This window comes from Poecilia mexicana, unplaced genomic scaffold (assembly GCF_051168715.1).
Source record: "Poecilia mexicana isolate PSO_F unplaced genomic scaffold, ASM5116871v1 scaffold_1, whole genome shotgun sequence".
Taxonomy (NCBI): Eukaryota; Metazoa; Chordata; class Actinopteri; order Cyprinodontiformes; family Poeciliidae; genus Poecilia; species Poecilia mexicana.
In genome coordinates, this window is record NW_028263370.1 from 5,942,513 (window position 1) to 5,968,797 (window position 26,285).

General features: G+C 38.2%; 1 protein-coding gene and 2 long non-coding RNA genes across 6 annotated transcripts; all 3 read left to right on the plus strand.

Annotated features, from left to right (window-relative positions):
* The first annotated feature begins 3,986 nt into the window (after positions 1-3,986).
* On the plus strand, positions 3,987-6,460 carry LOC148161065 (uncharacterized). 4 transcript variants are annotated; one of them, XR_015765965.1, is made up of 6 exons: positions 3,987-4,292; positions 5,286-5,395; positions 5,485-5,602; positions 5,783-5,850; positions 5,925-6,046; positions 6,146-6,460. It is a non-coding gene; the product is annotated as an uncharacterized LOC148161065 (long non-coding RNA). The 4 variants fall into 4 exon arrangements; XR_015765995.1 differs by having other exon boundaries at positions 5,307-5,395; XR_015765972.1 differs by lacking the exon at positions 3,987-4,292 and adding an exon at positions 4,643-4,706 and having other exon boundaries at positions 5,307-5,395.
* A 715-nt stretch (positions 6,461-7,175) lies between these two features.
* Positions 7,176-24,288, plus strand: LOC106906626 (neuronal acetylcholine receptor subunit non-alpha-3-like). Its single transcript, XM_014971966.2, has 8 exons — positions 7,176-7,441; positions 12,781-12,929; positions 14,618-14,662; positions 16,186-16,295; positions 17,076-17,589; positions 18,769-18,959; positions 23,287-23,503; positions 23,699-24,288. The coding sequence occupies exons 1-8, from the start codon at positions 7,381-7,383 to the stop codon at positions 23,831-23,833; spliced, it is 1,422 nt and encodes a 473-aa protein (XP_014827452.1). The 5' UTR covers positions 7,176-7,380; the 3' UTR covers positions 23,834-24,288.
* On the plus strand, positions 20,290-22,604 carry LOC148161066 (uncharacterized). Its single transcript, XR_015766020.1, has 2 exons — positions 20,290-21,131; positions 22,221-22,604. It is a non-coding gene; the product is annotated as an uncharacterized LOC148161066 (long non-coding RNA).
* Positions 24,289-26,285: the final 1,997 nt, after the last annotated feature.

Here is a 26,285-nt window from a genome sequence, read left to right on the forward strand (position 1 = left end):
AAACTTTGCCCAACGAGTAAGAAATAATAAAAAAAAAAAAAACTTGAAAAATCAAACAAATAAAAACACCATGAAGCCCAGAAAGCCACACAGAGGCTCCACACTGGCCATTGTTTATGTTTTCCTAACGGTTCTGAATCCAAAGGTCAGTGAATACGCGGCCACACTGCGGAACAGAAGTGGAACTGACTACAATTTAATTGAGTGCATAAAGATTGCCCTCTGTGGGGTGAAGGCAAGATGTATGCGCTCCACATCAGGTCGTTATGGTCACAGCAGCAGGGAGAGCACAGTGACTGAGGTGACAATCAATGTGAATCATCGCCTCTTCCTCAGGTTTGCAGTCAATTGGTGGACTCAGAGTCAGGGACAAACAGATTCGCTTTTAAATTTCTCCACGCACATCTACTTTGTTCAATCGCCAAAGGAGAGACAAAAAAGGTGAATCAAAAAAAAAAAAGAAAACAGGTGAAAATGCTGGAGAACATGCAGAAAAATGAAGTGAACTAATTAATTATTCTGCCTGAATCAATGGTAATTTCACATTGTTCAAAGATGTGGGTTTGTGTATGTAATTAAGTCAGAAATCGCTCTCCCTCCCTCCCTTCAGCTGTGATGACCCTAATGTGAACTCATTTTCTTGATTAAATTGGACTTTAAGTACAGTGAGTCCAAGAGCAGAATCGCTCTGCAACTTAAAGCACATAAAAAAAATAAAAAAAAAAATACTCATTTTTACCTTCTGCATCAGGAAATTATTGTCTTGACTCAATCGCGTCCAGTTTGTTTGTACAGTTTCAGGTATGGTGCAGCCTCTCTGAGCTTCAAATAAGTAGGAAGGTGGTGTTTACTTGATATGCGTGTGACAGATTCCTCCCTGAACTCAAGTCTTGGCAATAGACGAGCAACAATCAGGTGCTTGTGTAAAAGAGCATTAAATCAAATGTACGAATCCCACCCATAACAGCCAAGTGGCAGACTGTCAACCTGCCACAAACACGTGTGTGTGTATGCGTGTGCGTGTGTGCGTGAGTGTGTGTGTTCTGGGTGACTGTGAATGATCCATCTAATCCCAAGCTGCTCCGTGTTTGTGAGTGGGTGAGGAATGATTCACCTTTCAGCTCCTTCTCCGACTGATGTTTGCTCTAACTTAATTAGGAGAGAGAGAGAGAGGGAGAGTAATAGGCTCACTACTGCACCAGTCGGTCTGAGTTGTGTACAAGTCCACCGATTGTTAATTTGATTGCCTGAATAAATGACACACAGAAGATGAATCGGAGTGCTCTGCTCTCTAAGATGATCTTTGGTCTTCAATAAATCCACCTTCGTCACGCTGCTGTGTCCTCGTCTCACATGACATAATGCATCATATATCACCTGTGCATTCATGTAGGTCCAATTTTATTTTGGTTACCCCCTAATCACCTGGTAGTAGGAGGAAACCCGTCCAAAGGAGGTGGACGTTTCTCTGTAAGAAAAAAAAACAAAAAAACTGTGTGGGATGGATACCCAGATTAGCTCATCTTCCTCACTTTATACAGCCTGCGCTGGAGTAGCAGCTTATTTTTGTGCCTTTGTCAGCAAAAGATGACCGCTGGTGGAAAAAAATCTGTACTTGAGAACATTGTAAAACCCCTTGCCAAGTGAGTTTAGAGGCTAATTACTTACAATAATGTCACATCCAACCCAATTCTAGCTCCAAGTCACGTTACTAACTAACTAAGCTAACTGGTACTAGTGATTCAAACTTATAGCAATGTACCTCTCAGCATTTTTTGTATTAAAACACCATAGCAAAACTTTGAACTGATTAACTAAAAGTTAAACTTTGTATCAGTATATTTTGAGTGTATGGCTATTTTGGTGAGAAGTTGTTGATCTTCACAGCTTCAAAATTAGAATTTTTAGATTTCATGTTCATCGTCAGATTGAGTTGATCTGAAATTCATATGGCCCCAAATCGGCTCAGCAGCGACAGAAACAATTATCTGTGTGCGAGAATTGTTATTTAACTGCTTTATTTTGGGCATTTTAATTTAAACCTCACTCCCGTTGTGACACAAAACCCAACCAGAATAATAGGAAAAAAAACATTTTTGTCGGGTCTCTGTGCTTTAATGGAAAATCTCAAAGAAAATAACGACTAGAGAACCAGTCCCACACGGCTGCAGCTTTGACAGACTCAGACATGACCCAAGGGTCAGATGTCAGAAACAACAGTTCTCTCATCAGAGGCTCTGATGTATCCAGGCATCTTTTGGGGTATTTTCACAGAATATTTCTAAAAAATAAAACCATATATCCATCATGGACACACAAATCTTTTTATACAGCCATGCATCATGTCAATCATATCTTCTATCTGCCAATGTTTAGGGTCAGGTATTCTCAGGGCGACGTATTTCAGATGAATGCATGAAGTCTCACACATCTCTTGAGACAGCAGTCTGCCACAGAGGATGTTTTAGATGAATAAAATGGAAGAAACAGATTTGAAACTCATAAAATTGAGTTTTCTTTAGATTTCACAAATGATACTCAAGGGAGAGTTTTCTGCAGCCTCTGTTTGATTTCTAACAGAGGGAACGGGAGGGTGTGCCACTGAAAGAAACAATATTTGACTTGACTGTTAAATATATATATATATATATTTTTAATCCATGGTTAAAATTAGGTTTTGGTCTTTTAGCTGTATTTCCTAATTCTCTTTGTTTTTTACTTACATGTGAATGCCTTCATATTAAAGCAAACAACATGGAAGAAAATTGTGTCAGTACTTGGATCTTTCGATTTTGTTTTTATGTCGTTGCTCTTGCTCGCCAATAGTTATGGTTTGTTGAGATGTTTTTTTTTTTGTTTTGTTTTGTTTTTCCTACTATTACTCCGTATTTATCTCATTAGAAAGGAAGAAGTCAAACATTAAATGCTCATGCTACTCATAGCATCAACAGAGAAATAAGAGAGCAGCGTGTGGGGCACTGCAAGACGCGGCATGGCGTTGAGATGAAGTGCACGCATGCTACATTAGTCTCAACCTCTCTGGAGATTTATGGTGATGCATGCCTGCAAAGCGGTGCAATGGACTTCATTAAGGAAACCTACAGATAACTCCTTCCTGAAAGATAATGCCAGCCATTTATTTTAATGCTTCACAGCATCTGGAAACATTGTATATCTTGTAATGCAAGCCTTATAGATTAGTGGAGTCGTTCATTTACTCAAAGGGTCTGAGGCTCAGCAAGACCTATGCAGAATGTCGCTCATACAAAGTCATTCAAGAAATGTATTTTCTCAGCAACGTTGAAGAAACTGGAGGATCTGAAGCCAATAGCAGTCAACAAGTCTGGCCTTTATAGAAGAGAAAGTTGTGGAAGGAAAGCCATTTGAAGTTCTCTCAAAGATATAAAAGGGGCACAGCAAACATATGGAAGGAAGTGCTTCTGTCCATAAGTAGAATGTAGAATGACTGAGCTAGCAACCTGTGGCAAGACTTGAAAGCAAATGTTCACAGTTCCTGGGTATCAATTAAGTTTTCAAGAGTATTAATACTTTTGCAAGGCACTTTAGTTTTACCATGACAACTTTTCATATGAATCCCAACCAAAATAATTTACAAAACATAGATGGAAAACTCTTTTTAGGAGCAAAAAGAGTGTTTTCTCACAGCTGTACTGTCGTGTATCGATTTAGTTAACTGTACTGAAACGTCCTGTGTTGCGTAGTGGTGCACCGATTTATCGACTGGCTAATTTATCAGCGCCAATTTCCTTCATTTTGGGAGATCGGCGACTGGCCGATACTTTCATGTGAAGCCGATCTTTTCCCCTAATATGTATCTCAGCAAAGGTCTAACAATCAACCTTTGTCCTCTTCTGCTCACCTGTGGGAGAGATTTAAATGACTGACCGGCCCACCGGGTCATGTTTGCACATTTGCAGTCATCAGCCACCGTCACCAACTCTGTGACTTTCGGCAAAAATGGTACACAGTAAAAAATGCTGGGTTATTTTCATAACCCAATTTCTGGGTTGAAGCTGTTGGGTCATAGGTTGGGTTAGTTTGACCAAATATTGGGTCAAAATTCATAACTCATGAGTTGGGTCAGAAATTTATCGGAAGTCTACATCTTGCACACTTCTGTTGGGCCAGGAGTTGGGTGGGTAGATTTACCCAAACGGTTGGGTTAAAGATGAAACTTGGAAGAAGCCACGCCCCTCTTCACAAGCCTCCATTTTCAACATGACTGTGAACGTTGCATATCGGACTTCTCCTCTACTTTGAAATAAGACATGGTAAGTAAAAAGAAGATAAAGTTTCAACGTTAATAGAATTTTATACATAAATTGAATTTATTTCAAACATGTTTGATATTTATTTTTATGGTTATTTGAAATGTTTATTATGGCAGGTTGCTCTGACAAAGAGCTTCGGTGTTGCTACAACACGGATGTTGGGGAAAAATAGATGAAGGGGAAGGGCACAATTTGTCAAGTAAATTAAATTCAGTTTTTAATATAACCTCAATCATATTTGTTCGTAACTTAACATAGTCAAATTTTTAAAAATCGATTTAGTTTTAAAAGAAAAGGTAGTTGACGGTTTGTCCCCTGATTTTTGCAATATGCGCGCGCATCCTCAGCGGGCTGAGGCTACGTGTTCGAACACCAGCAGTAATGGCGGAGGAGAGCGAGCAGAGCTTTAATAATGTGGGTATATTATGCTTTTTGAAAATAAAATAACTTTTGCAAAGTTATTAGGCGATAAATTAGTTGTGTAAACCTGAATTATGCGCTCGGTTTATTAACATATAGTTTAATTACAAACATGCTCGGACGTGTTCGGACTTATCGCTCCCCTCCAGCCGCCGGCTCGTCTCGCCCGCTCCGTCAGTTGACCGGGCGGAGCGGCTCGTTAAGCCGAAAGAGAACGACCGTCTCCCGGCACATTGCTTTCAAACTCCCGCTGGTTTTCGGCAACGAATTAAAAGCAAAACTAATACAATATCTAATGTTAATGTTTGCTCATTTTATTATTATTGTTACTATTAATTACAAATACATTTATTTAAAGTTGGTGCTGAAAGTTATTCAGCACTAAGTTTGTGTTAAGTTTTACTTCTAAATTAAATTATATGTGTCATTTTATTTTATTAAGTGCTATATTTATTTTTAGGAACATAAAATTACTCTGAACATTTGAAATTGCTGGCTAATTACAAGTTATTTGCAGCTATAAGATTTCAGTCATTCTTAAAGTTTGATTTGTGATTTTGTCTTTTCTGATAGATTTTGTAATTTTACATCCAGGATCTTCAGGAGAATTAAGCGAAACCCAAACTCCTCGTTCTCAACGAAGACCTTCTGCATGACCAAGAACATGAGTCTGCTCCCTCAAGGTATTGAAGCTCAGAAGAAATGTTCTCTAAAATGTTTTCATGCTTTCTAGTTACTGCAACATTTTAACACTAACTTATGTTTGATACAGAAGGTGATGTAGTCCTGCAGCTGCTGCCAGTACCCCTTCCTGCTCCACCTTACTAATTTGGGAGAAGTTTCAGATCCATCAACCTGGAAATTCAGATGTTTTCATTGATATCCAGCCTGTAAGTCAACCTTCATCTCTGAATAATGCTCAGATCGTTTAAATAAGTGCATCACATTCAATAGTGAGGTTTTGTGTTAAACTAGAATCAGTCAGAAATTAGTTTTTGAGAATGTATCCCTTTACCTTTAAATTCACTAATGGCCTGTTTTTGTGCTTCTCTCTCTTGTTCTCAACGAAGATCTTTTGTATGGCCAAGAAGAGAAAGGAGCGGCCATCTTCTCAACAACATGAATTTTCTCCCTTAAGGTATTGAAGCTGAAGATATGTTTATAAACTGTTAACATTTAACATTTTAACACAAGCTTATGTTTGCCATGCAGACAAGATGATGTAGCCCTGCAGCTGCTCCCAGTTCTCCTCCCTGTTCCACCTTACACATTTGGGAGAAGAGTTTCAGATCCATCAACCTGGAAGTTCAGAAGGTTTCATTGATATCCAGCCTGTAAGTCAACATTCATCTCTGAATTATGCTCAAATTGTTTGCTGTTTATATAAGTTCATCACTAATGGCCTGTTATTTTCTGTCTTCTCTCTGCATCAGGTTGGGACAAACCTGGTGGTGCATCTACAAAATGTGACAACATGGAACCCATATGTCCTCATGCAGGGAGACAGGCAAAATGCTAAAGTGTCGTTAAAAATGCTCCTTGTTTAATGGCTGAAAGGTTTACTTGTAGTTTGCTTTAAAACAGACTTTTTTTCATTAAATGTTTTCTAATGTGGAGTAACAGATACTTCTGGAGTTGTAGCCAAATGAATTGAAGTGATTTAACTACTTATGTTTTGTAACTTTTGTAAATGAAATCTGCTGGCTCTATATATGTATCATGTGGAAATAAAAGAAGCTTTAAATTCATATGTCTTTTAATCCTTTTTTTATATAGTGAAATTTAAAATAATTTTTTTTAACCCAACTATAGTGGTATAATAACCCTTGTGTTGGGTTATGAATTTCAACCCAATTTTGGGTCAATTTAACCAATTTAAACAAGTCAATTTAACCCAACGTTTGGTTAGTTGCCATGACCCAATGTGCTGGGTCAAACCCTCAACCCAACCCAGTTGGGTTAAAACAACCCAGCGTTGGGTCGGTCCATATTTGACCCAGCGCTGGGTTACGTATTGGGTTATTTTTAACCCAGCAGTTTTTACTGTGTATCAATAAAAACCTTGGAACTGGCAGGTCGAGCTTTTTAAGGCTCGGGGATCGGCGATCGGCCAGAATACTGCAATTGGTGCAACCCTATAATGTTGTATGATGTTCCCACAATGGGTCCATCGTGATTTATCAAAAGAAACCAGGAAAAATTAAATAAAACGAAGGTTCATCGCGTCATAACTGATAAATCAGTTACTCAAAAACTTCACTTTCAAAGTGATCGTATTAAATTCAGCTCCAACTTGTTTCATTTCTTTCCACGTTGATGAAAGCAATCCACCCTTTGGATGTGGGGCAGATCAGATGTGTCCTCCCTCCACACCCTGTGACTGGTCTGTCCCGCCTCCAGCCCGTCGGCTCGATCGGCTCCGGAGCTCCAAGCTGCCTGGACTCACGCAGAAGAAGCTGCAGAGAAGCGCAGCGGGCAACGCAGAGCGGAAAGGAAAGGACGGACCAACACCACAGCAGGAAGGTGGGGCGCGCTGTGCAAAAAGCCACCAACAAGCTGCCGTCCTTCATCATATATCATTTGAAGCGGGATTCACCTGGGGGGGGTCCCACATGGCTGCTGAGGAGACGCAGAACATTCTGATCCATTGTTGAAGACGGGACAAAGCATGAAGTTTGCGGCTGCGGTGCTGTGGGTCTCTTTGGCTCTTGGAGAGGCTGCTGCGCAAGGTGAGAAATCTGGAGAGCGCGTCTTGATGTACACCGGCGATGGTGCGATATGACATTACAGCAGGGCACGGTGCCGAGGACGACTTGGAGTCGTTCTGTGCGACAACAAGCGCAAAACGTCACGTCAGCCTCGTTATTAAGTCTAATTGGAGAGTCTTTAGCACGTTCTGCCCACTGCGCACTATTTAAGAGCGGGGTTTACTACTTGGCGAGTCGTTTTATAATTTCCAGAGGAAATTATACTTCATAATCGAGCGGGACAAACTGCTGGGATCAGTGAACAGGAGCGCATTCATCATTTATTAAAGAGTGAGTGCGCAGCGCCTCCCTTGGGACGCGTGGCACATGATGAGCTGCGAGGAGAACAGTACGGAAACAATAAAGTATGTAATAATAAGCGCAGGAACTACGGAGGGAAATGAAATCCCTCATACAATAAAGAGATTCATCTCTCAAAAGCTTTGTTGTGGAAGGTAAAGGTCTGGTTTAGGAAGGTAGGCTTGCTTGTGTGATAAACTAAACTGAATAAATTTTATATTTAAAAAAAAATGTCATGTAGAAAACTGCAAATAGGGATATGTCTTTGAGAAGATATTAATGTACATTTTCTTTTATTACCATAGATATAAACTTTCTTAATAATTTAGGTATGTTTGTTCTGTTCCCTGGTGTTGACATTTTTTTTTCTGCATTAGCCTAAGAGCGTCTAGCTACAGACAGATGTGGAGAATCTCGATCAGATGTGGCCTCTATATGTCTGTTCAAGAAGATCAAATCTCATTGGCTAATTTAGATTTGACTGAAATTAATCTGCCTCTAGCACATGCCAGCTTTTGTCATGTTTCCTTCTGTCTGTGCTCTTTGTGCACTTTTGCCTCATCAGGGATCAAAGGTTGACACAATCTAAATACTCAGTTCTTATTGCAAAAGGATGCTTACTATTTTATTTATATCTGGAAAAAAACATGATTGAACCACCTTGTTTTATGTGCACTGAAGATAACAACAAAGATCTTAGAAAAAAAAAACAGTACACCCTACGACTAATAGTTAGTGTTGCTGCGTAACTTCAGTGAGATGCGTCCTGCTGCTAGTTTCCACCCTCTCACATCAGTCAGATAAAACGTAGTCTTTGTCTATAACGTCCAGACTTTTGATTCTCAACGGGTTCAGTCCTGCTTTCAGGAATCGTCCAGCCTGGGCATATTGGCTGTTGAAAAGTTGAAAAGTTCTTAACCTTAAGGCTGTTTTCTACAGCATGGAATGATGAATTTTAGAGTCTTTAGAGACTTCATTAAATCCTGCAATTTGTCCTGCAGTCATCTTTCTAAAGGCACCAGAAAGATCCAGCAATAGCGTGTCATGCCAGTTGCCTCACACCGATCCACGCCTGGTGGTCAGTCACTCTGTGTGCAAAAAGGACTAAAACACAAAGCTGAACTATTTTTATGCCTCCTGACGTATAAAATGAAAGCTGTTCTCTCTTACCCCTCTCGGTGGCGCTTCCCGTTGTGTTTCCACTTGTAACAGATGTGGCAGTGTTAAGGTGATCATGCTACTGTGTCCCCACATGGGGTGTTTCAGATTGAGAAGCAGGCAGGGTGCAATTGTGCATGCTGGGCCTCTCCTGCATCTGTCATTCAGCAACGAAGCCTCGTCCCTCACAGACGCTGCCAAATCTCTGTTATACTCCAGCTGAGGGCTTTTATGCAGGAAGTGGATACAGACAGTCACGCTTTAATGCATCATAATTTTCCACCAGAGATTCAGCCTCCACCACAGTGCACATTGTGATCAATACCCTCCTCTATATCTCAGCCGTGCACACGCACCGCATTCGCTGCTATCTGCCTCGATCTAATGGAAAGAGCTGGCTCTCATGGAGGAATGCAGACCTGGGACTAATGGGGCTACCGCGTTTTTGTTTACGAGGGTCCTGAAACAAAGCTGCTTCCTGTGTTTTTTGTATAGAAAGAAAACTGTGCGAAAACCCAATTTCAGCTCTTTGCGAACTCTGCGTGAATCTGATGCAACTGAAAGAAACGCAGCCTGTGTTTTCACTTTGCATGCTCCACACACTGAACAGGAAGCAATGTGATTTTTGAAAACGGACGATAAAGGATCCACGAATGTTTTACTTTTACTTGAGGATTATTTTTTGTTTTGTTCACGTAAAGAATAATTGGCAGAGATCCAGTTAAAACAATGGAGTGTACTTAGGTTGTTTTTTGTTTTGTTTAGCACATTTATGTTTCTCTGTCATCTAATAGGTAATTACATTCATCTGAATAATTTTTTTGAACTTGGCAAACATTAGGTTGTTTACTTCTGATATCAAAACAAAAATTAGCCATTTAAATTATCTTCATTGAGACACTTGCTGATTTTAATGTCTTGCTGAATCTGTGGGGAAATGTACAGGAACACATAATGATCTCTGGGACTTACTATACAATATGCAAAAGTTCAATGCTAATCAAAAGTTTACATAAACTCACCACTGGCATAAACTTACATTTTGCGTCTACTGTCTTTGCATCATTGTATTTAAAAAAAATAATAATAATTGACCAAGTTTCAGTTGCCACAGCGTCACCATCAGATGAGGGGAAATTGGATAAAATGACTGATGAGATAAGAAGTAAAAAGTAATTTCAGGTTTTTTTAAATGAGTTAATTAATTATTCACACCTATATCACATTTATGTCAAATAGAAATATTTGATACATTAATATAATTTTACACACAATCACACAGTCTGTTCTAGGGTAAGCTTCTTTTTTTTAAATGACTGTACTTGGGATTCTGTTTCATTTTTATGCTGTCAGGATTTCAGAAACTCCACAATAAATTCTCAGTCGTTCGTCTAGATCTACTTTTTAATGTATGAATGTATGAAAACCTCTGACTGGAACTATTTACACATTTTTCATTCTCTTTGTTATGAAGTCCTGAAGCCCAAAGTTTGCTCCCATGTATGTTATTGTGGACAATATAGACTGAACTCACCAACAAATCTGCCCATTCATGCCTTATTCAACACTGGGTGTATTTTTAAAAAAAATCCCCATTTGGAGAATTAATTTATTTTACCACTTTAAAATAATTGAAATCATTTTTTTTTCAAGATAACTTCTGAGCAGCTGTTGAAAAGCTTCCTTTTCTCTCATTCACTTTGCATAATGTTCAAAACAACAGACATCTGCATGCAGCTGATTGTCTTAGGTAAAAAAAAGCTTGAAAGTTTGGTAATCATGTTAATGAGTTTAATGATCTGATGTATTGCTGATTATATTTCTAATTAACCTACCGCTGCTTTGAGTGCCGTTTGTCTGCTCGTTTGTCTGCGGCGCTTCACGTTCCGCTTTGTCAAAAGACGTCTTTAAAATTTGTCAAGTTTGACATCGTCAGAGTTTTAGTCTGAATGTGTGATGGACTGCGTCGTAAAGAAACATGGGGGAGGGGATTCAATATGTCATTGACACCTTTATCTGCTATAAGATATATGGAAAGCAGGCCTGAATCACTGAATCCCTCGGTTCGACAGATTGATGGAGGCATTCAGGTTTTATGCCTCCCGTCTGAGATTAGGCTTCAGAGCTCAGTGGTTTGCCCAAAGACACCTTGGTCCCAGCACCTGAGCCCCCTAATGTTTTTTTTTTTTCTGCTGAAGGATTTGGCTCATAAAGTGAAAAAAAAAAAAGTGTGTCGTGTTCAAATGCAACGATAGAGGAATTACTATCAGTTTTGCCGTCTGTTCTCCTTCCTCTTGCCCCAGTTAATGTTTCTTTCAGCTTCTCTCCTTCCCCGTCTTCCTGTTTCTCTCCGATGCTGGAGGGAATTGCTCTGGGTCAGTCTGCCTCACCCCTTCCCTCCCCTCCTCCCTTATCAGCTCTCACCACTCCTCTGATGCATTGCCCTTATTTGAAAGGCTGTTGAATTAAAGTTCCCCTCTCCTTTCCATTGGCCTCTGTTGCAACGCTGCACCACAGGCCGTGCCAAACATCACTTCCTTATGTGGACAAAGGCCCCGAGCTTCCAGCTCATAAAGCCGCCGCGTTAGCATTGGAGGCTCGTCTTGTGTGTGGCTCATGTTCAAATGCCAGATACTGCTCCGAGCGACCGGCGAATGCCACTGCCATTTTCATCTGAATTCTGCGTAATAAGAATTTTTTATTATTTTTTTTGTTTCATTATTAAACTATCTGCCAGGCCTCACCTATGTAAGTAAAAACATAAAACACTTTATGAATTATTCATTTAAAAAAAAAAAGAAAACATTAAGTGAAAAACTGCAGATAAATGGTGCCCTCAGTTTCCATTTGATACCTACATATTTTACCTACTTCCAGCTGATTGGTGAAGTCGCCCGAGGCAGAATTACAGAATGCTTCATTATATTTATGCAGGGTGCTCCCTGTTAGTGCCCACCTCTGGGATCTGAACTCTCGCAGCTGTTTGCAAATGAATGGTGGCCAGTGAAGCGAGAGCGCTGCGGCTTCCGTGCTCGTCTTCCCAGCAGTGCGCGGGTGTCACTTTTTACTCTGACAGTCATGTCTTGTGGCTGACTGCACCGAACGCTCTGAGCTCTTTTTATCTCCCCTGGCGACGGATCTGTCTGAGGTGATTGTGTCAGCGTGATCATTTTGCCGCTCTCGGGAACTTGGACACATCCGTTTGGCCATGAACAGCCATGAGTCTGATGTTGATTGTTGATGTGTGTGTAGGTGTGCCCGTGCGCGCGCGTGTGTGTGTGCGTGTGTGTGTCTATGTGTTGCCAGGCTCATTCTAAGGACATGACCTCATATCCTCCCACTTACTTGTGAAGGCAAATAAAGAGTTGGTTATGTTAATTAATGTTTGCTGCTCTTCCATCACTCATGTTGTTTCGCAAAAGTTCAGTTTGGCCTTTTCCTGACGATGGGGATCTTCTGCTACATGTTTTGCTGCGTCACCTGGCAAAATGCACACAAAGCCTTCTTTCAGATGCGGCCTGATGCCAACCACTATTCTATGAAGGCCAAATTTGTGGAGTGAACAACTGGTAGATTTGCTGTCAACAGGTTTGATCTCCTCCATATTAACACCGAGCCTCTTGGCTGCTTCCCTGGAAACTTCTGTTTCACTTTCTCCCAAACTTGTCTGGTGTATTTATTCATTGGTCTACATGATGCTGGTTGTTTTTAAATCATACTCTGTTTTTAGCAGTCAATACCAAAATTGTTTTGAAATGCAAAAAATAAAAAATAAAAAACTCCCAGCTCCCTTTGAGATAATTTAAATCAAGAAATATGTATTAAGTTAAGCATTTTTGTATTTCTTGCTTTCCGTTTTGCAGCCCAGGAGAACTTGTCTCTGGCTGTGATGGAAGACTCCCTGCTGAGAAATCTCTTCAGAGGTTATCAGAAGTGGGTGCGGCCCGTCGGTCATGCCAACGACACCATCACTGTTCGCTTTGGACTGAAGATCTCGCAGCTGGTTGATGTGGTGAGGACTTGGCATTTAAAGTCAATTCCAGGTTTTATTCACATCGGACAGTGCGAGGCATTTAACTTTTATGAAGATATATTGTCCTGTCCAAGCAATATACATTTTATGTGAACCTTTGCTCCAACAATCAGTATTTCTAGGCTACTTTGAACAGACTTTTTTTTTTTTTTTTTAAATAAAGACTTCTAATGATGTCTGTGATCTCAGTTTGCGATCAGCTGCTGAGTGACACTAGGAGACCCTCAGGAAGGTTAATTGAACTCTGGAGACGCTCTGTTCCTATGCGACGTTGCAGCAACGTCAACTTAGTGGTAGATTCAGCAGATGAAAATATTTCTGACACTCCTACCTTAATAATAATTTTTTAAAAAAGCACCAAAATTCAATGAACATCCGGACAAGTCAGGTCCAACTTGAAAACAGGACTTAAAAGCTCCTGAAGTTAAATGTTAAAGCATCAAGAATCTTCTTTAGCAGTCTGTTGAAGTCAAATCATTATTTCACAGCAACTGGTAGCAAAAGAAAACATCACCACGAGTGTCCTAAACTTTTAATATCACACTGTTAATATTTTCCTTGTTAAATTTATCAGTGTTGTATTTAACTCCAAATCTGCGGTTGGTTCTTGTCTTTCTTTTATCTTTGAACAAATGAAACAACTTACTGACGAATATGAATGAAAAACAACTGGGCCACGTACTGGACAGTTTCAGTTTTATTTTATGCCATGAACCTTTCTCAGATCCAAATTTGAACTCCTTTCCCATTTATTTTTGCAGAACATAGTTACATTATAACTTTGGTAGATTTTAGAGGAAGAACACAACGTTTACACTTGCTATGTAAAATCACTCAGGCTGTGGATAAAATTAGAAACTGTGCGAACTCCACCCTAAAATGCTGTATGTTGTATTCTCACTAAAAATGTATCTTTGTCAGAGCAATTTAGGTAAATTAAATTTATTCAGTCAGCTTTATTTCACTTCAAAATGTGTCTTGGAGCAGATTGGAGGGGAGAAAAAAATGTAAACCGACCACAATCAAATCCAAGTTCAATTTAATCTGTTTTTCATCTTGATTTATTGCCACTTCAATTCAAGTTTAATCAAATTCAAAGGCGACCTCGAACGGAAAGTGTCTCGGGAATGCCAGCCCTCAGTCTTAACAAGCTGCAGGGCGGGAGACTAACAGAGAGAGACAAACAGAATCTAAAGCACAGAGCCAGACATACTGGCTTTCAGAAACGCAATAAAAAAAGAGAAAAACACAAATTCAATCTGTTGCATTGATATTAAAAGAAAGTAAGAGTACATTTAAGACAGCAGGGTAAGGACAAGTCAGCAGAGCGACACTGAGGTTGCATCGCTAAAGAGGGAACCGATGACCTTCTCACACCGGGTGTTTCAGTTGTTTCTTAAGATTATGAACATTTTTTTTTGTCTGAAGGCATGTCAAGTGCGTTGTGATCTTCGAGACAGACAGATCGCTCGGTAGATATTTACTCTACTTTCTGAGGTTAAAGCAAAACAAGAACATAAATTAGTCTCTTGTAGGCTTATTAGCTCCTTCAATAAACTTCACTTTATTCCAGCTTCTAGTTTGCTCCTCATTAGCCTCTCTTATCGCTTTCAGCTTTATTAATCTCCTCTAACTGGGCTCCTTTTTTCTTTTTTTTTTTCTTGCAGGACGAAAAGAACCAGCTGATGACTACAAATGTGTGGCTCTGGCAGGTGATGATAAGAACTGATTGACTCTTTTTCAATAATATGATTCACAAAAATGATTCTAAAAGTTAGGTCTTTAAATCCATTTATGTGGGGTGTTGTTTTTTTTTAGCTTTACTGAATATTTCGATTATGATAATAGTACAAGAAGTTACTGATCCTAGAGTGAATCATAAGCAAGGGGATTCACCTGTGCAATGCCTGCTGGAGTTTTTAGTTCACATTACCAGGACGTAATGACAGAGGAAAGTGTTACTTGCTAAGCAACATTTCAACAGCAGCAACAGCAGATCTGTAGCTTACTACCAAGCACCGATTCAGTGAGTTTGATCATTGCTACATAGAGCCAAAGTCATGTTTACCACATGGGCTAGAAGCTAATCTGGAACACCTTCTGGATTAGGATGCAGCTAAATGAATAGAGAATAGAGAATATCAAAGGATATTTTGGGCTTCACCCAATGTGAGATTGACAGCAAAAACACACCTTGATCTTCCTAATCTCAACACAAGCAGTGAGCACCAACTCCCCACTGACTGTCTTTGTCGCTAAGAAAATAATATTCAGCCATTCTCCTTTTAAACTCACAAGAAAAAAAAAAAAGGGGGGTCACAACTATTTGTGGTATAAACACAAGTCTGAATTTAGTTTCTGGTTTGAAGCAGTCGAATCAAAAGGCATGTTGCTTACTTCTGCTCGAAAGGAAACAAAACTGTCTTGTTAACATCATTTAGATGACCTCAGACACATGCATGCTAATCTGACTGACAGTGGTGGAAGCTCAGGAGTGGTACATGGAGCATTTCAAGGGTACATCAGGCGTAAAGCTTAACAAAAATATCTTCAGTCTTCATTTACAATTAATGTAATGTATGATCACAAGTATAGTGAAGAGTATAGTCTTTTTTATTCTCCAGCCTGTTATTTTTTCCCCTTTAAATAGAAACTCCCTGGCACAAATGATCCAAGTCACATAACGTAAACACACGTATCTTCAGTCATTTGTGAATATTTATATATTCTCACTTAGAGGTAAAAAAAAAAAATACATACAGTATATATTAGAGCTTAGTTTCACATCCATACAATTGCTAATACAACTCAGCTAACACTTTAATTAAAATCATGTTCTCCTTGTAAACATATTTTGTATTTATTGCTTTATATTTCAACAGAAATCAGATGCCCAATTCGGGAGGGTTTTTAAATGTCACCTGAGTGACAGCTTTCATCCACATAGTGGAGAATTTATGACAATTTGACAAATAATTATTTTTAACCACAGACTACAAATGGACTTGAGCATTTGTCAGTTTTATGTTTTTGCCCCAAGCTAAGACAGCAGATTTTCATCTTTTTTTTTTAATGCAATTGCTCTTGCCAGTCAAAATATAATTAGATTTTTATTGTGTTTTTTTTTTTTTTTAATTGCTGGAATGAAAATCCAAAAACTCAATTTAAATTTGTCCTCCATCGACTCCTCTGACTGAATGTGACGTATTGATAATTGTGTTGCGTATTTCAACAGGAGTGGACTGACGTGAAGCTGAAGTGGAACCCGGAGGACTACGGGGGCATTACGTCGATCAGAGTCCCTTCAGAGACTATATGGCTACCCGACATTGTTCTCTATGAAAAGTAAGTTCTACTGGATTCTGCACAATTGCAAGATTAAAGCATTTGATTTGATTTGATCCTTCTGGGCATGGGAAGGTATATCCAGATTTTTAAAGTGTTTATTTATTCAATTGTGCTTTTTATGTGGCTTACGGTCTTTTTAATGGGATGCCAGAGGAATTGGCTCAAGTTTACTTTGGCTGTGTGGAGCAGAGAGGCACAGAGAGAGATGCATAATGTTGCCCCCTGCTTTTTTTCCTCCTCCCCATTGCTGCACACTGCCTGTCAGCTTGCTGACCAAAGGAGAGTACTACACTTTTCGTTTACTTTAAAGAAAGAAAAGTTTGACTGTTTAGAAAGATTTCTGGAACATAAAAGGGCATCACCAATCACTTTTATTAAAGAAACTCTGTTTTGAAACCATGAGTAAGCCAGCTAAGAGCGTCATGTTTGCAGATCCCATTCACTGAAGTAAATAGCACATCTAATTAAACTATTACGTTTCGCAGATGTTTTTTTTTTTCTCCCAATTCTCAATAGCTTTGGTCCAGCTTTCAAAATAAAAATATTTACATATCATGCTTGCAATATGCGTGATATGTATGAATATTTTTCAGTGCTATTTGGAGCAAAGTGCTGAGGTCATATTGCATATGTTTGTTTTACATTTTTGTCTCAGCGCAAAATTATATCGTGACTCCGTAGGATTTTATCTCTGGGTTAGCAGACAGAAGCTCGTTTAGACCTATGCATAATCAATGCAATTGAAAACAATCATGTCTATTTCTCATATCCTCCAAGTGCCGACGGTCGTTTTGAAGGTTCGTTGATGACTAAAGCCATAGTGCGCTGGGATGGCACCATAACATGGACTCCCCCTGCCAGTTACAAATCCTCCTGCACCATGGATGTCACCTTCTTCCCCTTTGACCGGCAGAACTGCTCCATGAAGTTCGGCTCGTGGACCTACGATGGGCACATGGTGGACCTGGTCCTGGTGGACCACCATGTCGATCGCAAAGACTTCTTTGACAATGGTGAATGGGAGATCCTCAACGCCACGGGAATGAAAGGAAGCAGGAGGGATGGAGTGTACTGGTACCCATTTATCACCTACTCCTTCATCCTCAAGAGGCTGCCCCTGTTCTACACGCTCTTCCTCATCATCCCGTGCCTCGGCCTGTCCTTCCTGACCGTGCTGGTCTTCTACTTGCCATCAGACGAGGGAGAAAAGCTGTCCCTTTCCACGTCAGTGCTGGTGTCGCTCACTGTATTCCTTTTGGTCATAGAAGAAATCATCCCTTCATCTTCAAAGGTTTGTACAGGAAACTATTCTCTCTCATTTTCTACAGTTTGAAATTTAGCGTGCCGTTTCGGTTGCTCAGTCCTGCTGCTTGTCCAAAAACGCTGAACGCTCTTATTAAGTAAACAGATCATAGCAAAGGACAACTTCCCTCCTCCAACAGTCCTAAAAAAGGACAAAAAGGACAACAACTGGCATTATTGTGTTTTTAAAGCTGCAGTATTTTTTTCCTGAACGCTTGAAAAGAAGAGATGAGATAGAAATGTTAAGTTGGTATGTTTTCATTAAATAAAACATTTGTCGTGTGTTTTGAAAGTTGCTGTTTAAATGGGATAATTAGGGTTTTTGTTTACATTATAAATTATAAAACTGTGTGATCATACATTCAGTCAACAAAATAATGTTTCAAACTTGCTAAAGAAAACAAGATCTTTAAATATATATATATATATATTCAAGGATAGAGTTAAGAACACAAAATGCAAATTTTGTTTTACAATTTTTGAATCTATGTAGAATTATTAGTTCAGGTCTGACAAAAATATGTTAGTCTTGAGCTACCAAGAAAACCGTAAATGAGCTCTGAAAGCTGTTCTTGTGTGTTCATGTCTTCAAAATAGAATGAGGTTCAGGAATCTTTGCATTTGGAGGTAGAAATGATCAAACTGAGTAAAATAAATATGCATGAATTCCACAATCTGAAAATGAGATAAGATGTGTTCACTTTAAAAAATAAAAAAAGATAGATATTCGAAGGACGTGAGAAATAAACAAAACTTGGTCTAATGCAAAACTTGCTCCACATCAGTGTTCCGACTGCAGATTTAGGCGAGTTATGGAGTGTAGCCGTCTTTTTTTTTTCTTTTTTTTTAAGTCTTTTCTAAATTCTTGCGAGACAGAACACCTTAGATAAATACCTTGTTCTCTTGACTTTCTAATTTTAAAGAATGACCGAAGGAAGCAGGCTTCTATGTCACACCTCATTTAAAACCCGGGGAAACATAAAGTCATGAATTATATTTAAAATTTCCTAGACAGTCTTTTAAAACGTAACGCATAAACTACAAACTGAATCACAAATAATAGTAAGTAATAATCATTTACTGCTTCTAATTCTCTGGACTGTTTGGCATGTGTAAACATATTTATTTATTTATGTCTGAACCTGTTTTGTATTTTCTGCTTTAACAGGTGATCCCTCTTATTGGAGAGTACCTCCTCTTCATCATGATCTTCGTCACCTTTTCAATCATTGTTACAGTTTTTGTGATTAATGTTCATCATCGCTCCTCTGCCACCTACCACCCCATGGCCCCCTGGGTAAAGAGCCTGTTTCTTCAGAGACTGCCCAAGCTGCTCTGTATGAGGGGCCACACCGACAGGTAAACTTAAATAGACTGAACTTTTCCTCTTGTTGTCTTGGCATTTACACTAAATAGTAAAATAACTCTCTGAACACGGCATTGTAGACCACAGATGTCAATGGCAGACTTTTTGTTACGTAAATCAAGAGAAATTCTTACAATTGATGTAAATTATAAAAACAAAACAAAAATAATAACTGGTTTGGGTAAAGGTAGTTCTCCTGGACAAGAGTTATTTTTTCTATTAGCAGGGTTCCAACACAGTGTGAAAAAATTAGGAAAATATGGAATTAATTTATCATTGTTCAGGCCTAGTTGAGTATGGAAAAAAATGAAATGAAAAATATTTCCGTTTCCTCACTGCGTTCCCTAATTTTGTTATTAAAAAATCTTAACGTCTGAACAATAAAATACTTTTACATAATTGACATGTTAAAGTATTTGAAAAATGATTTATCAATTACAATAATCATCTTTCAAGTCCAACATCTTAACTTGATTTTTTTATTTTTTTTGTTAAAACAATTGATCAAATGGGTTTTTACAGAACAACATCAGTAATGTGTGTGGGTTTTTTTTTTAAGTATGTTTAGTTTTTTTTCTGTTCTGTGGTAATAATTTAGGTAGAAGAAAACATACTGAAATCGGAGATGTATTTTAGAAAACGCTAACACTCCTTTGAAAAATAAAAAGGACAATTTCTGGCATAGTCACTTTCTTACATCTGAGTTTTAGACTAAACTGTTTTTATTGCAGGTTCTAGCTTAGCCATTAAACAAAGCACAAAAACAAAATAAAGCCATCGTATATAAAAATCCAAAGAAAAGATCTCCTTTACGAAACTACTGAATCTAAAGCCAACCTCAACATGATGCCGTTTTCTGATAAGTAGAACATAGGGAAAATAAAACTGAAATACTTAACTGTTTATCTATAAACAAACCTGAAAAGTCACAGCTTTTGAAACAAAAACTTAAATAAAAATCCCGTGTCAGTCTCATTTCCCAGCAATAGCGTAGATTCTCTAAACCCGCCAAAGTAATGACTGTAGTTCACTCAAAAAAATGAACTTAGGGGGTTATTAGATTAATAAAAGAATATCATGTACTTTTAACACAATAATTTCATGTTTTAAACAAAAACGTGATAAAATCATGTTGAACAAACAAGAAATTCATCAACTTAACGTTTATGAAATTGAATCATGTTGAGATAACACGATTCATTATAGCCAGACTGATCTTGTGCTGGAGGCGACGAGCGAGATCACGGCAGATCCCGCGAGATCATGGGAAATCACACGAGGCCCTGCGAGATGATTGTTTTTCGTGCCAGGAAAATGCCAGCTGCAGTTTAGAGAATACTAAATTTTCCTGGCAGGATTGTGCACATATCAGTGTTGCTATGTACACTGAAAGAAATAACTCTTTGGATTAACATAAAAAAAATCATGGAAAGATTTTCCACCTGATTACTTTGCTTTATTTCAGCACTATGTAATTCTGTTACTTCAATTTAAAGCAAATGTGTTGGCTCAACTTAACTTTTGTGGTTGATTCAACTTATTTACTTTAGTTGGACCCAATGTAATTTAATAGAACCAGACCAACTAATTTGCAATGTTTTGGACCAAATAATTGACTTTACTTGATTAAGATGAATGCAAATTTAGTTGAAACCAACTTATTTAACAGTGATACCTTCACACTATGTAATTTATGTACTCATGTCAATGGCTAACATGTGTTAACATCACATGAAGTGATGGTTAGCTGGTAATTAATCAGCGTTTTTTCTAACATTTATTGCCTGCTTGCTCCATGCTTGTGTCAAAGCACAACTGAATTGAAGTGGTTATTGCATTTATAAAAAATAACATGTTTAACAGAATTATTTTATATTTCAAAGGCAAATATGACAAAATCACGTCAAATAAACATAAAATTCAACAACCTAGCGTTAATAAAATGTATTCAAGTTGAGACAACGTGATTCAATGTAGTCAGACTAATCTCCCGCCGAAGAGGGTCTAGCGAGACCCGGAGATCACGCGAGACACTGGCGAGATTACGGAAGATCACGCGAGATGCTAGCGAGATCACGCGAGATCTTGTGTCTGGGAAAACTTCAAACTGTTCTTTCAAGAGAAGCGGGAAGATTCCTGATTTGGATCTGCTTAATTTGAAAAAGGTAAGATTCAGTCTATTTTCATCCGTCTAAATCAAAATAAAAATCGAAATAAAAAGATGCAAATTAATATCATCAGACTTTTTAAAAAAAACATTTTTTTCTATGTTCGGTCACGTTTCTATGTAATTGATGTACTGAAATCATGCTATCATCACATGAAGCAGTGTAAGGGTCACAAAGCTGCTGTCAAGACAAAAAACGGACCCCATAAATGTCACAGTTTTGCTCCTCCTCAGGTTGTTAAAACTCCCTGGAAAAAAGTTGGACTGATGTAAATTCAGCATCTGGTGCCATACAAACTCTGAAGTCTGAGGTTTAGTGGATTTTAAACACTGGGGCCAAACATAAGTCTATTTAAATGTTTTTTTATTATTATTATTATTTAATTTCAGTACTGTTATTATGTAGGTAAATGCAGAGTGGACATTGGATGCACACACACTTTTGTGGCTTTCTATCGTAACACAGATTCTTAATTTATTAATAATAAAAAGTATTAAATTTGAGTCAGAGGAACCTTTTTTTCTAACAGCATTGTTTCATATGCAGACAAAAATATTAAGTAACTTTACCTAAGATGTTAGTACTGATCTATTTGGAAATAACTACCACACATAGTCATGACATTTCCTCCATCCAGGAAATAAGACAGGTTCTTCATGTATAAGATGTTTGGTTTGTGTACAGAGTCAGGGCTTTGTACTTGCACATAAATTGGACTGGTTTAGAATGACAGTCTGTGTGGTGGATCCTCAGACTGTCATTTCAATTGAGGAGAACAGGCCATGGAATATGGGGCCTATTTGGGATTCATCCCTTCTCTTCATGTTTTTCCATATGAGACAATATACCATATTTTCTGCACCACAAGGTGCACCGGATTATAAGACGATTTTTGTGAAAATGTAGAAAATATGGTACCTTTTCTAAATGGGAAATCTTACCACTGGACTCACAATTAACACAGACAGGTCTTTGATGGACCTTAGCTGTTGTTGAGTCAGCCAAATAAGTGTAAAGTTATTTTTTTATTTAATGAGATGTGAAATCTCTCCCCCGCAATACCCCACCCATGTTCCCATCATCAAGGTGCACAAATGGCCGAGACCGTCTGTGGAATCTTCGTTATTCGACCGGAGAGTGCAGAGCCTGGCGATGCCATTGAGGATGTTGGGATTCTCCTGGACGGGGTGGAAGTGATGAACAACTTGGGCAATCTATCTTTACATGTTTTTCCAAAGACCGCAGTCGAAAACTAAATTTTAACTGTTACAGTTCGCAAAGTTGAGCGAATTTACTGACACTTTTTATGTTGTTAAGAATTTGATCTATGCTAAACACAGCCCAGTTTTTTTCTGGAAAAACAAAACTGACCTTTTGTTGTTTATTTCAACTTTCAACTCAGCTGTTTTTTGTGCTGTGTAAAAAGAAAATGGATAACAATTTTGAAAATACAGTTCATGTTGTACTTTTTCTCATTGTTGAGTGTTCTTTCTTCTTTCAGTGTGGTCTTAAAACACTTCATTTAATAGCACTTAAGAAAATGTCTTTGAATTAACATAATTCAATCATGGAAAGATTTTCCACACGATTATATAGCTTTCTTTCAGCATGAAGCATGTTTGTTCAGCTAACTTAATTTTCATGAGTTGGATCAACTTAATTAAGTAGTGTGAAGTTATCAGTGTAAAATTAGTTAGGCTGGCTCTATTAAATTACATTGGGTCCAACTAAAGTAAATAAGTTGAATCAACCACAAAAATTAAGTTGAACCAACACATTTCCTTTAAATTGGAATAACCTTAATAAATTAAGTTGAACCAACACATTTGCTTTAAATTGGAATAACCTTAATAAATTAAGTTGAACCAACACATTTCCTTTAAATTGGAATAACCTTAATAAATTAAGTTGAACCAACACATTTCCTTTAGATTGGAATAACCTTAATAAATTAAGTTGAACCAACACATTTGCTTTAAATTGGAATAACCTTAATAAATTAAGTTGAACCAACACATTTCCTTTAAATCGGAGTAACAAAATTACATAGTGCTGAAATAAAGCAAAGTAATCAGGTGGAAAATCTTTCCATGATTTTTTTATGTTAATCCAAAGAGTTATTTTTTTCAGTGTTGTCGCCCTTCCCCCTCAGATATCACTTCCCAGACATCGAGATGCGAAGCCCGGAGCTGAGGCAGCGCAGAGGCGCGGGGAGGAGGGCTGTTCCCGGCCACGGCGGCAGCCAGCAGGGAGGAGCGTTCGGAGGGAAGGAGGACGAGAACCAAGCGTGGCTGGCAATGCTGGAGAAAGCCACGAGCTCCGTTCGCTACATCAGCCGTCACATCAAGAAGGAGCACTTCATACGAGAGGTGCGGAGGCAGGCAGGCAGGCAGGCAGGCGGCAGGGAATGTGGCTCCACGCATTAAAAAGAAGTTACATTTGAGCTTCAGCCTCCTGTCTAAATAGTGGCAAAGTCCAGACTGAGTGTTGTTTATGTAAAGAAATGTGATATTTGGGAAGTAAATTATCTGTCTGTGTTTCTTCGTGTGTGTTTGTGTCTGCAGGTTGTTCAGGACTGGAAATTCGTGGCTCAGGTGTTGGACAGGATTTTCCTGTGGGCCTTCCTCTCAGTGTCAATCCTGGGAACTATTTTAATCTTTACTCCTGCTCTGCAAATGTACCTCAGCACACCTTCGTAAACTCAACCTCATAAAAAAAAAAAAAAAAAAAAAACTTCTCCTGTCTATGATTTATTCAAAAACTTATTACGGTGTATTCCTATTGTATTTAAAAAAAACAAACAAAACAATTAAAATACAACAACCTCAGGCTCCAAGCTTCCCATTCTTACCAGTACGGTTTGCAGCCTCAAATTGCACCTGGAAACTGTAATGTCAGTCAACCTACCCTTTACTCCTGCTGCATGTTCAGGGCTGTGACGAGATAAGAGCAATAAACAGGTCAAATTAGTGTGAATGAGTTAAGCATCTGTGTTCATATGACTGTAACGTTGCCATTGTAAATGCAATAAAATGCACAAACATCACCTCATTTTATTTCTTACTTGCACTTTGTTGACAACCCATTTGTATCTGTCTGTATGCTCTGCACAATGATCGGATTAAAATAAAGCCGGAATCTGTTTTGCTTCTCTGCTGAGACTCATTTGATTGCAGCAGCAAAAGTTCTTAGTGATACTGATCGAATCATGTGAACAAACGCAGTCAGATTGAAACAGCAGAGATCTCAGACTGTAATGCTACTTCTCTGTTTTGCTTGTTTTTTTACATCTTTAATTAGTTTTTTCTTTGAGTACTCATTTGTGAAGACATTCCTCCGTTTCAGAAATTGTGAAAAAGCCATTGCTGCCTTCATTCTATGTGAACCTGACTATTATAGGAGTCTATATTGAGGTGTCATGTTTTCTTCCTTTCCTTCTTTCTTTCCTTCTTTCTCTCTCTCTCTCTTTCTTTCTTTCTTTTTTTTCTTTGGTAAACTGATTGTAGTTTATTCAAAACTCTGCAGAACGGCTGCTAACTGATACGCACAACTCAGTCTTTAAAATGATTTTAGGATTTTATCCCTGCTAGAGGCTTTAGATCAGCCATCTCTCTGGGTCGTCTTTGATCTTCTTTGTGTTCGCACTCTTTCAAGATCACAGATCAGTGAAGAGAGCACTCCTGCTCTCTCTGTTCTGAGGTCGAGGTTAAAACCCCCGGGGAGACCGGACCTTTGCTGCTGCTACAAAACTATGGAACAAATTGCCCTTTCACAACATCAGACACTTTGAAATTCCCCTTAAAAGCAGATATTCACCTTTTGTGCCTTTTAAATCAGAATGAATTCCACCACATTTTAATGGTGCTAATTTTAATTTAGATTATTCTGCTGTATTAACCCGTCCATACTTCCAGCACTGCCCTCTTCCATATGGCAAGCAACTGTGACTTGAGTGTTGCAAAAACAAAAATTCTTCACTCTTAGATCACAGCTGGGCAACTATGCTTAACGAAAACCATCTTAGGAAACCAGTGAGCTACTGGTAATACTTGGGTTTTGATCAGTTTTCGCACTTCGTACTCTTTGTTTTTTTGTATTTGTTCTTCCTCAGTTGAGTAGCATGCAGGTTGAAATTATTTGTGTTTTTATTTAAGTCTGTTACTTTGAACCTTTTTCAGGTAATTTATAGTAAGTAATCGTGCTTTGTCAAAAATTATTTTGATTATTTCTTCATTATCGCTTTCAATTTTTTTTTCCATCAACATGTCAATTTATGTTTTTAAATTAATTTTATATACAAAGTATACAGAAATCTCCACATTTTGTTAGTTTAATGCATGCAGTAAATTATTAACTTTTCAGACTGAGAATTTGTGACAATGGTTAATTTTTGAGTGACAATATATCTTCATTTAGTTTTAAGCTCATTGTAGTTCACAAGGTTCAGCACAGTTTGTGGGCGAAGTGCACCAGTCACCTGTAATGACACATCATAACCACTAGATGGGAGCAAAGATTTGTCATTTTATTTCAAGTGAGAGCGCTTGTGGTTAAAAACTGTCTTCCAGGGAAAGACGCAGGGAAAACTTAACCTAATATTGGTTTTTAAAAAAAACAATATTAGGTTATATTGGTTCTGCTGTATTAACCCGTCCATACTTCCAGCAGTGCCCTCTTCCATATTTGTTGTATTTGTTCTTCCTCAGTTCAGTAGCATGCAGGTTGAAATTATTTGTGTTTTATATATATATATATATATATATATATATATATATATATATATATATATATATATATATATATATATATATATATATATATATATATATATATATATGACATATATATGACACTGACATCATATATATATATGATGTCAGTGTCTTGACCCAGTTCTTTTGGCTGATAGTTGTTTTTTTCTCTTTCTCTTATGATAAGACAAAGACTTCCTCATACACTCACACCCACATTTGAACAGTCTGACCTCAGCCTGCTCTTCTATTATTCACAGCTCCAGATCTGAGTCATGCAGACAGGTGTGGGTCTGCGAGTTCACACTTATGCCTGTTTGCTCATATGATGTGACAGAAACACTTTGGGACAGAAGATCTGATAAATATGAGCAAGATGTCTTTGAAATGTGGGAGACAT

Bases quoted from the DNA above. Each gene is read 5' to 3' on its own strand.
- LOC106906626 (XM_014971966.2), top strand. From the start codon at position 7,381: ATGAAGTTTGCGGCTGCGGTGCTGTGGGTCTCTTTGGCTCTTGGAGAG. The intron at 7,442-12,780 runs GTGAGAAATCTG...TCCGTTTTGCAG, and splicing joins TGGAGAGGCTGCTGCGCAAG to CCCAGGAGAACTTGTCTCTG. The intron at 14,663-16,185 runs GTGATGATAAGA...GTATTTCAACAG, and splicing joins CAAATGTGTGGCTCTGGCAG to GAGTGGACTGACGTGAAGCT.